General features: G+C 41.7%; 2 protein-coding genes across 2 annotated transcripts in view; both read right to left on the bottom strand.

Moving 5' to 3' along the window:
• The window catches only part of LOC134179422 (protein mono-ADP-ribosyltransferase PARP14-like), a 6,273-nt gene extending 1,004 nt beyond the window's left edge, over positions 1 to 5,269 (bottom strand). Inside the window, exons 1-4 of the mRNA XM_062646309.1 lie at positions 5,020 to 5,269; positions 1,804 to 4,895; positions 1,519 to 1,737; positions 1 to 1,464 (exon numbers count right to left, since the gene is read on the bottom strand). The exon at positions 1 to 1,464 is cut by the window's left edge and continues 22 nt beyond it. Of these exons, the coding sequence (XP_062502293.1) occupies positions 1 to 1,464; positions 1,519 to 1,737; positions 1,804 to 4,895; positions 5,020 to 5,203 (4,959 nt within the window). The 5' untranslated portion in view covers positions 5,204 to 5,269. The remainder of the gene's footprint in view (positions 1,465 to 1,518; positions 1,738 to 1,803; positions 4,896 to 5,019) is intronic.
• Positions 5,270 to 7,879: 2,610 nt separating this feature from the next.
• Positions 7,880 to 11,745, bottom strand: LOC134179725 (L-2-hydroxyglutarate dehydrogenase, mitochondrial-like). The gene is made up of 9 exons (XM_062646666.1): positions 11,602 to 11,745; positions 11,269 to 11,545; positions 10,298 to 10,429; positions 10,124 to 10,237; positions 9,030 to 9,054; positions 8,785 to 8,978; positions 8,573 to 8,730; positions 8,378 to 8,509; positions 7,880 to 8,312 (listed from the first exon to the last, which is right to left on the bottom strand). Exons 1-9 carry the CDS (start codon positions 11,718 to 11,720, stop codon positions 8,111 to 8,113), a joined length of 1,353 nt encoding a protein of 450 aa, XP_062502650.1. The 5' UTR covers positions 11,721 to 11,745; the 3' UTR covers positions 7,880 to 8,110.
• Between the last annotated feature and the right edge of the window lie 90 nt (positions 11,746 to 11,835).

The raw sequence follows: 11,835 nt of genomic DNA, 5'->3' as shown, positions 1-11,835 counted from the left end.
TTTAATGACTCTTGTCTGACCTGTGACTTGGTCAACTTCCTGGTTTTTGTCAATACAGACAAGACATTTACGGTTGAGTGATGCGATGTCCAGTTGGACTGTCATCTGCTTTGATTGATATGCTTTCTCAAGAATAACAACAGCATCTGGAGGATAAGGTTCAAAGGTTTCAAGTCCTTCCTCATAAAGCCACTGAACTTGAGACATCATCTCCTTTTGTCCTTGCAAATTTGCATGACGTTCTTGAACCTCAGACATGTGATAGGTTACCACATCAGTAACCTCACTTACATCCTCTTTCATTCCAGCTAGAGTCAGTTTGGGTTTATCATCTTCTAATGTAACCATGACACACACATCTCTCTTTCCAGCCTCCTTCTTCACAACATTAACCATGTCATCTGGGACAACTGTTTTCAACTGTTTTGTAACACAGAATTCTTCAATCTTGCGGGTCAAGTGTAGCATTGCTTGATCACAGTTACGTTGGTGCTCACCTACAATCAAAATGTTGACTGAATCAGGATATTCGGGGACAATTCCGTCATTGTCTTCATCCATTTGCTGATGTTGAAATGACGGGGAATTAACTGATGGAGAATTAACTGATGGGGAATTAACTGATGGGGCAGCAGTGCTACTAGACAGCGGAAGTGATGGTGTCTGTGCTTTGCAATCCTGACTTAGCTTCTGCTGAAAGTCACCTAACCGATCTTTGTCAAACACAGCAACCTTAATGCTTTTGATATTAGGTTGACTGACTTTTGAAGAGAAAGCATTGATGGCCTTTGCCAGGGCTCCTGCACTGACAACATTGCTATAACCTAGCTTCCCTGTTCCTATTGTAGGGATCGAGATAGAAGCCATATGTGCTTGGTTAGCAGCCATCAGCACTTTTTCAACAACTGTACTAATGTTCGCTTCATTCTGACTGACTGACGTGCTAGAATTGAAATTGGCAGGTGCAATAACATAGACTTTTTTGCAGTCAAGCTGACGTCCTCCAGAAAGCTCTGCAAAGCCAGTCGAAAATGGAACAGAGCTGTTGTATTTTGTTTTCCATTCATGTTTAAATGATAGTCCTCCATAGTTGTGCACTTGATCAAATACAACTCCAGTTGGTACAACTATGGCATCAGAAATATCTTTGGCAACATTGCCACCTTCGACTACTACCCCGACTCCGTTTTGTAACACAAAAGACAGAGTAGGAACTGCTTTAGGTGTAAATAGTGTATGTTTCACTTGTTGGTAAAGTGACAGTTTTGATGGATCAAAAATAACTACAAATACCTCTTGGACAGTAGAAGGTGTGTGTAAAGCATATATGCCTTCAAACAATGCATTTGCAGCATCAATGTCACCCATACCAAGACTGCCAGTTCCCAGAGCAGGAAAAGCAATGGAGCGTGCTCCAATGGTGTCAGCCTTCTGCACACACTTCAAAACAATTTCTGCCAGTCGCTATAAGAAAGAGATATGATACAAAGGTAATCACTGAAAGGTCAAAAGACTTACAGGACGACTTCGAGGACAGAAAGCATGTGCGATGTGTTTGCAGTGTAACTTGTATCCACCTGTGACAACAATGTCTCCATGTTTAAGTGACCCATGTTGCTTGACATAAGCACTGCATGCTTGTTGTAGAGCAGGACCGGCCTTTTGTGCAAGTGCTTTTGATGCTTGAGCACTTTGAAGGTTCAGCGTATCACAAGCAGAGCTCACAATTACATCCACCTGAAACAGCAAAATATACATATAAATATAATTAAATAATTTCAACAAGTACATCTCAAGATTTACCTGTTGACTGCTAATGTCACCCTGCATAATAACAACTTTCAGCTCAGGTTTGGATCTTCCAGCTGCCCCTGCTGTAGTATTCGCGTATGGTGGTGGTGGTGGTGGCTTTCGTTTTTGTTGTGGTGGCGGCGGCGGCGGCGGCTGTCGTTTTTGTTGTGGTGGTGGCATTTGCCCAACCTTGCCAAGTTTGTTCATCATGTGCACTTGAAATGCTTTGATGTTGTGTTGGTCTGTCTCAAGTAAGACAATGTGGACATCGTGCAACTGCTTACTTTGCCTACTTGCCAGAAATTCATCAATGGTTTCTACCATGTGTTGAGCAACAAAGTCACTTGGACATCCAAATCCACCAGCACTAACTGCAGGTAAAGCAACAGAGCTACAACCTAGACTGGCAGCCTTATCCAGAGCAGCATTGACTGCCTTTTTGAGGAGTTTTGTTGTGGTTTGAACCTGATTAGAGTTAGCAGCTGCCCCTTGCGGCCATCTTGGACCAACAACATGAATGACATGGTGAGTAGTGGAGAGACAGCCTGCACTAGTACAAATTACATCTCCCACTCCTAATTTCTTTTTGAAGATCTTCTTGGACAAATAGTCCTCACACTCTTTCTTGATGGTATCACCACCACATTTGACAAGGTAGGCAGGCAATCCAGCACTGAAGTCGAGGTCTTCATTTGCAGTGCTCACGATCACATCAACAGGGTGGTGACAAATATCTCCAGAGTACAATACAATGTTGTGATTTGAATTTTTGGTACAACAGTGTTTGCTCAGTTGCTTTGCACGTGTTTGACCTGCTAATGCACTATGAAGATGAGATCTAAGACCGTCTTCTCTAGCAGTAATAACCACCTTCCGATCTCGCTCTATTGGTAATTGAATGATTGAAAACGAATTCTGTACAAGTTTCTTCAAACCGTGTTTCTTGAATTCTTTTGACGCTACTCCAGTGCATTTCGAGAGAAGTGCTCCCACATGTTTTGAAAGAGCTAAAAAGCCAGCCTTTTTTGATTTAAGGACAATGACTGGAGGAGTCACATCCCGTAGTATTTCAACAGTTGCTTGATAACTGATTAGTTTCTTTTCTATTTCCTTTATCTCTGAATCCATGTGCCTTTGCAGAAACTCAGCCACAGCATGATTAGGAAGAGGTCTAGATTCCGAAGTTTGAACATTTGCATACAGATGGTCTTCAATGTTACGTTTAGCAGCGACAGCTTGGTCTCTCTGCGCAGTGATAGCTATGTGCTCCACAATGCCATTCACACCTTTCACACAAGTTATCTTAATGCCAAGTTCATCTTGTAGGGTTGTAAAGAACTTGTGGCAGGTTTGGGAAACAAGATACTTTCTTGTTTCATCATCATCTATTTCAATGGTAGGTGAAAGAAGCCACTTTCGTACCTCGTCTTGAACTTTCCCTACTTCACCTTCCTTTGCTAAGATCTTTAATCCAGTATGATCAACTTCAAGAGCGTGAGCAACGATGTGCTTACTAGCAAGACTAGCATTCAACTGCTCTATTCTAGTGCCTGATGATAAAAACTGTCGCACATGAGATTCAACAGAAATAGATGTAGCCTGAATTTGATGAGTCAGAGTCTCCAAGGTATTTCTTGCAGCATCAATAGTTTCTTTGTTTTGCCCACTAACATCTACACACAGCTTTCCTGCATTGTAGGCCATTTTCACCTCAATCCCAAGTGACCTAAATGATTCAGTACGACTAATCAACTGAAAAACTTCAGGAGTAATATGATTTCCACAGCTACCGGATTGCAGTTGTGATTTTGCGTATTCTTCATGCCTCTCTTGTGACAGCTTATCTCTAATTGACTTTAGAACATCACCAAAACCTTCTTTCAGTCCAACAAGCAGAATCTGCTTTTTGCTTGGCAGTTCCACTAAAGTAAATTCATCATCTCTGTCTTCCACTTCTGCCTTAGCAATCTTTACTGCACTGCTCCAATCTTTGTCATCTGGAATGACAACTGGCCTTTGCTTATAATTTTCCAAAAACATCTCAACTTCGTCTTCCACAGCATGACTCTTAAATTTGGTTGCACCACCTTGACTGATGCGAAGGACTAGAAATCCAGTGCTTCCATTCCAAGAGATGCTGCTGCAGTTACTAATCTGATGTTTCAATTTCAGTTTGTGCTGTGACAAAGCAAAGTCAACTATTGGGCGTTTATATTTGTCAAATGGTATAGTAACAGTCTGCTCCTGGTCATCAACTGGTGAAGCTTGATGAGCAACTGTTTCAACATTGGGTGATGACAACTGATTACGAACTGATTTACGTACTATCTGAACATCTACGTTTTCCCCAACTATCAACACTTTCTTTTCATCAGAGAAATCAACAATACCAATTCTATTGCCTTGCTTTCTATTTTCTTGTTCAGCCATCTCCATTATAGTGTCTAGAGACATGGTAGCTGTAACTCTAAAGTGTTCAACTGTGTACTGCTCAAGAGCTTCAAACAGCTCTTCTCTAGCTGATTGTTTCCATTGTGTACCAAGAGGCCCAGGTGGACTGCTAGGATAGAGTGAAACTGTGCTTTTCTCTTTGCTCCAAGTAAGACGGCTACAATTACTAAATTTTCGCTCAAATTCATCCTTTCGCCGAGTTGTAGAACAAATGAAATCCATTTTGTGACAATCTTCACCAGTCACATCAACAGCTAAGGTAACATCAGCGTAGTCACTTGTTCCCTTTCCTTCAGTCGAAGTTTGGCGTCTCATTTGCTGACCTTGACCTTCAACGGAAGGTTGGCGTCTTGCTTGGTCTTCAAATGAAGCTTGGCGTTTTGAATAAGAATACTGTTGTGTTGTTAGAACAACGTGTTCGGCTTCAAACGTTGGCGGGCCGCAGGATGGCATCTGTCCCACTGGCGTTTCTACTGGCCTCGGTCTGACCACTGGCTTAGGTTGTGGTCTAGGTTGTGGCCTGGGTTGTGGCCTGGGTTGGGGCCTGGGAGGTGGCCAGCGCCTATTCACTTGGAAAGGCTCTATTTCGACGGGTTTGTCTCCGGCAATTAAATGTTCCCTACGACTGCAAATTTTTTCGACGAGATCCGACGCTGCAAGAAACATAACGACAATTAGAAGCGCCACGTGGGATTTCTGGATGAGGCGTGGCCAACGTTAATGTCGTCCTAGAAAGCTAAAATACTAAGTCAGTAACACACACAAGTTATCACTTACCCAACATTTCAGAGCTGTCAGCTATCTCAACAACAACTCTGCCATCTTCCTTCAACTCTGGATCTCCCACTAACGACGCTTTCCAAGTCTTCTTCAAGTATTCCGTAAGGGCTACCACCATCCAGTCGGATTCAAAGGCACCAGCAACTGCAATACATGCTTCCGCCTTCCGTCCAGAAGTCATGCCCGCAGATCTAGTAACTGGTAGTAAAGGATCGAGACTCTATGGCACCTAAATAGATATAGTACTATACCCCCTAGGATGATTGACGTACAAATTATGAGATTGGTGTGCTATTATCTGCATTCCCGTGAATTCACACTGCTGGTTACTCCCACTTCAAATTCCCTCGAGATGCCAAACTGAATGACTATAGGTTGGACGATAACAAGCTCACGAGATGGTGAAGCATATACATATCTGTAGTGTTCACCATCACCCACACAACAAACAAAGTCAGCAATGCCTGCACATTGCAGCACAAATTGTGCGGCTCAACGCAAAAGACGTGCGTGCCAATATCTAGTATCTATGCACACACTAGATTACTAGATATAGAACTACCCCTTCCTTCACGTTATAGTATATATCTTCATTAGTTAATCTATTAATTAAGACGGATAGCTAGAACTGATGAGATGACTCAATCTCGCCAAACAATATTACTCTGGTACGTCATGGTCACAAGATGCAATCACTCTTACGTGTCTTGCCTAGCATCCGAAATCATACCAACCCAGACAAACATACAGAAGCGATTGAATTAATCTTCGTTATCGGAATTTGGTCGACTTAAATTTTGTGTCGCAATTAACAGTAACCAAAACTAGCTAAAACATCTAACAAGACTGGTGTCAATGTATAATAACTAGGCATGCAGGACGGGGTACTGTTGGCCAAGTTTTCACTTATTGAGCGCTGTCTGGGGCTGAACGAAATTTTGGTACGTGGTTATAGTCACGTGGCAGTCAAAATGGCGTTTTCCGCATGAACTCACTCCTAAATTTTAGGTTCGATACGAGGCCATTCATATGATGACGCTACTACAGTTGTGCACGTGAAAACTAATCGAGAACCGTCTTATGCTGAGACTAAAGTTTAACCGATGATCATGAATGCACTAGCTACCTCATTCTGAATCCGTGCTTACGGTTACATCCATATCTACTGTCTGTTCCATATCTACATTTTAAGACAAAATCTGCGATATCTCCGCTATCTTTGCGCATTCGATCGCGAGAGAGGACATCAATCTTGGTCTATAACGCCGCATGTTTGTTGACTAGCAAATACCGTTCTATAATGTACAACTGCTGCTGGGGTGAACGCTGCTCATTACTCACTCTCGAGTCTTACTTAGGAATCACAAGGATAATATGTAAGCAACCTTGGCAGAAAGAACAAGCAGAAAATTATATGACCTTTAAGCTTCCAACAATGACAGCAGCAGACAAAGCAGCAACAACAGTCACTTCAGGATTAATCTCCAATGCGTCTTCTCTGTCTGACTGCAAACTGGTGCGTACTTGGCGCTCACTTTACCATATATAGTGCCAGGTGCACCCTTGCGGGCAGTTATAGGTAAAGCCACCTGCAGCAATGCTACTGTTTGGAAGGAAATACAAAAATGGGCATTCTTCACAAAATCCAGATAACTCGTCTACTCAGTGCAGCTGATTACAACTGAACTTACAAATAACAAACAGGCAATCAAGAGAAATTATATGGACTGTTTTAAAAACAAGAAATGGATATTCATTAGAAGTAGATCAGTATAAATTCAAAGCATCAGTTTAACCCTTCATGACACAATCAATTCCTAGAATTGGTTTGAAGGCAGATGTTTTGTATAATTGACAGTGCAGAACTCTAATGACACTAACATATAACCCCTCATTGTTGGCTCATAAAGTCCATCACAAAATATTTGTGTTGATCAGATAACAAAGGGTATTAGTATAAACATGAGCATGACATAATAATAATAATAATAATAAGACTGATCTGGTTGAGCACGACACATAATAATGGTGGTTCCGGTGGTCTTGGGAGCTTTGGGCACAGTGCACGCAGGTATTGCACGGTGGCTGGACATTATTCCAGGTCATCACAACCTGCAGCACTTACAGAAAACAGTGCTTCTGGGATCTACTCGGATCCTTCGTAAAGTCATGTCTTCTTTCTAGACAGCCGTGATGGTCTAAGTACTTCTGAAGCAGGGTTTGCTTCCGGTACTTGTAATAGACTTTACAAACCAGACTGATCTGGTTGAGCACGACACAAGTCACCGCCGTGGCTTAGTGGTTAGTGACAATGGCTACCACTCCATGGTTTGGGGGTTCAAACCCCAGTGACGATAGTAAATTATGAAACTTGTCTGTCTTTCTCTCTCATGTTTCTCTAGCTTTATTCATGAGACTATGACTCGTTTCAGTCGTTGGGGAGTTTCTGTGGTCTGGCGAACGGTCCGTTGATGATGACGTTCAGTGCTTTCCTGGTGGTCGTTGATATCCACTAGGCGTGTTGTCCACGAGTTTGCGGTCACCGTAATGCCTGCAATCTATATCAAATTAGCTAGTCATTGATCGCCGTATGAACTGCACGGAAACATGTACCCCAATGGGCTCACCTGCCGGGTTGGTGGGCGCCCAGATGGGGGTAAAGACCCCACTTGCCCATTATGGAGGGACATAATACAGCAGAAAATCGCTTAGAAACACTAGCTAGAGTCAAATAACGTGTCCAGCTGTACACATGCTATTTGATTAAAAGATCTCAATTCTGTCCATGCTATATGTAATCAGCCTTTCAGTCGACTCTCGGCAGCAGCCAAGAGAAGACTTTTGGTGATGTTGTTAACGTTGTTTCTTCTTTTATGAAACAGTTACAAAACCAAATACAACATATTAGAGCATATCACAATTGGTACTGGCTAATTTAATTGACCAATAAACAGCACCTGTCAGTAACATTTACAAATAGAAATAGGCACAGGTCATGTCAAGGTGCTGTCTAATATTATGGTATGAAAAGAACCTTCCCAAAAAGCTGTTGCATATAAACTAACCATAATTGGCCATGTCTAATTCATCAGCTGCCAAGGGAAAACCTTTCCTCGGCTTTGTTGACAATCAGTTTGGCAATAGCCAGCGATGAAGTTGCTCCTGGAGATGGTGCATTCCTTACATGTAGCATGTGGCTACCTAGCTCACCAGTACCACTGTCAAACACAAAATCATCGACTAAGTTTCCATCAGCATCAAGAGCTTGAGCTCGAACTCCTGCAGGCCCTCTACCATAATGACACCATCAATGACACATGCAATGCCACCATCACAATACACTGCATAGCAATACCTCACAACATCATCAATTGTCACATCTGGGACATACTTTTGCAACTGGCGCACTTGTAATCTTAAGTAGGCACTTCGAAAGAACTCTCCCAATCCAAAATACCAATGTTTTAGGGCAAGTTTTCTTAATCCTCTAGCAACATATGCAATACGTATTTGAGTATTTAGCCACATCGTGTCTACATTTCAGTCTAACCTGTGAGATAAAGCATCATAAAGTTCTCTCACATTAATCTTTGAGAATTTGTAACCCTCTCTTGCAAACCCGAGTACAGCATTGGGACCAAGCCAAACACCACCATCAATACGTGGAGTGAAGTGAACACCAAGAAAAGGAAACTGAGGGTTAGGAACCTGTAACAATACTCAGTCAAAACATTGACTCATACAGCACATACACAACAGTACAGGATAGATGTTTCCTCTGATAAGGTGCTCTTTCTCCTTCTTCAGCAAGAGATATTCACCACGAAATGGAACAATCCGAGGTTCGTCACCACATCCTGACTTGGCTGCTATTTGGTCAGAATAGAGACCGGCACATGTCAATACATAGCGGCCTAAGAATGAGTCACCCGACCTCGTATGTACAGCAACAGAATCTAATCGTAAATTCATCAGGCAGAATTTCTGCATCATGACAAACACTTAACCTTCATTGAGAGAAAAGTCAACAACCTAACAAACACAACATTACTCATTGCCTCCTTGCAGACAAGCAAACAGATATATTGAATGAAGACAGATAAACCAAAAACCAAAATGACAAGCAGACAAAACACAAACAAACACAAACAAACAAAAAGACAGCTGTTATGTGCAGTAAATTAGCACCTACATACTACAACAACAAATGACAGCTACATAGCTGCTAAGGAGTAACTGTTTGGCCTCTAAATTAATTAATTGATTTTAAAGAGCAGTAAATTGCAAAATAGAAACCAAAGTAAAAGTATAGACATTTCAGCGTCACACTACACACATGCTATCTGCATCAAATTGTCATAGCTAGCAGAGTGAAAGATCTACTTTCAAATGTCCATAAACACATGCACAAAATCTCCAAAAAGTTAGGCCAAGATGGTTGATGTGTTTAATTCATCCTACAAGGTAAACTCACCATAGATTAACTCTACCACCTACTTTCACTTATCCCATTGTCTGACAGATTGTCATTCCTGTCCCAACAAGGTGACTCCAATATTACCAAAATCACTTAATTAAACCACAACTAAATAGCTAACATCAACTCATCAACTGGAGATGTCAAACTGATTATCAGTGTTCCAGCTACACTTTTAAAGCAGAGTGCAACATCCTGTTGCACCATTTGTGCACCCTGTCACACCTTGAGCACCGTGGTCCTTTAGATGAGCCATGAGTAAATACAAATTAAACAAGCACAAACTACATCAAACTACAGTACAAGTACAGTCTAGTTAATATATGCAAAACAGCACCAACTTGGGCCAATACAGTTTTCTCTTCTGGTAGTTGCAAGCCAAGGTGCCCTTCATGGCAACTCACTGTGGCCTGCCCAACCCAAATCCTAGATGAAGTGGTGATTATCACAAGCCACAAGCCTTCCCGTATTAAATAAAATGCGTGTACGACATCACAGTCTGAAGATCCAAAACCACTGCGTACAGATAATTTATTTTTATCAACAAGTTCAGTAATATATGTCTGCCTATGTAGTTATTACATTACAACATACATACATCTATAGCATTCAAGACCCACTAACCTCTGCTCCTGTGTGTATTTTGCCACCCATTTCTTCAAACGTTCTTGCGAATGACTTTGCCACTCTGCCATAATCAACAATGCCTGTTTCAGGTGAGTGGATAGCTTTTAAACCCTGCAAGTCAATCTAATAAACTAACACAGCATAAACCAGACAAACAGTGCACATACTGACTCTACACAGTGGTTCAATGTGTTTGATTTCATCCGCATCAATTAATCTCAATCCCTTCACTTGATTTTTCAAGCCACGTTCATAAAGAGCGTCTAATACTGGCAGCTCTTCCTCCTCAACAGCGACAATAATCTATATAAACAATCCAACATAACTAGACAGGTAACAGTGACAGCAGTAGCCAAGCATCATATTGAGTCAAGCACATCTCAAAACAATAAGCATTTCCAAGACAGCACATGTGCAAATCAAAAAATTAAAACTGTTTGATAACTGTTTGATCTGGTTGACAGCAACATAATAAACCTATTTGATATAGTCAATATCTCTCACTTAGCTAATTCTTGATAATATGACGAGAAGCAAACTTTATAAATCTTTAACAATCTTTTTCAGGCATTTAAAGATGCCATGAACCACCGGACGTTCATCTTTTTACATTGAGATCCAATTGAATGATTTCAAGAAACAAACTACTCCATCTATTTTCCAGTCACAAATTGACATGGTTCTTCCTCAGAAATAACATGGTTCTTCCTCAGAAATACAGTCCACACTGTATTTCTGCAAACAGTTACCGTAGTTACTCATGCTTGAATACTAGTCTCACGTAGCCAGACCCTTACCCCACCCTCATGCCACGCGGGGAGAAGGTGGGGTAGGGGTGTGGCTATGCGAGACTACTTGAATACTACCAGTGCTTGAATAATACTCCTGCTCAAATGATACTTTGCAATTTCTGCAACTACTGGGTTATTCATAGTAGAACAATAAAGTCAACTTTTTATTATATTTAATTAACAGGGAAATGTTTCGTTCAGTCAGTCTCCTTTTCGTACACACAACTGACAATAAATTGAAAAGACACACACTGTATGAGTCCATGCACAAGCAATAGACAAGATCAATAGAATCTATTCTATGTCTCTACTGACGTCAGTCCCTGCAAAGTATCTAGTCTTGTTATTTACCTTCCCACACTTTTTGTACGGTATATGATGCTCGTTACAATAGTTGTACATCAACCCGCAACCCTCCACACAAAGTTTGGCCTTCAGTGATCCAGGCGTGTAGTAGATGCCTGTGTGGATGACGCCACTGTTATGACCAGTCTGATGATACGCCAAAGTGTGTTCTTTCTCCAGCACGGCCACACGAAAGTTAGGAAGTCTGCGAACGAGCTCTCGAGCACTTGCAAGACCAACAATGCCGCCACCAACAACAACGACGTCGAAAACCATACGTGAACTAAAAGATAATTGTATCCAATACGTTGCAATTGTAATATCTATCTATCCTATCACCTTGAAATTGTATGACTGCAGCGCTGCACGACTTGACGACACCTCAATGTGGGCCCCAACAATCCAAAACTAATAAACTTTTGTTGACCCAATCTACTGGCAAACGCGAAACTAGGCATCGAGCTGAGAGTACAGTGTATGCACGTGCAACCCCGTCGCCCGCGGGCAAAGGGGACCTGCCGCGCGCACCTGCCCGCAGTACGCGCATTTCGAAGTTAATTAATTAAGCTTAAT

The sequence above is a fragment of the Corticium candelabrum genome, chromosome 5, assembly GCF_963422355.1.
Source record: "Corticium candelabrum chromosome 5, ooCorCand1.1, whole genome shotgun sequence".
NCBI classification, from domain to species: Eukaryota; Metazoa; Porifera; class Homoscleromorpha; order Homosclerophorida; family Plakinidae; genus Corticium; species Corticium candelabrum.
This window is presented reverse-complemented; position numbering and strand designations above follow the sequence as displayed.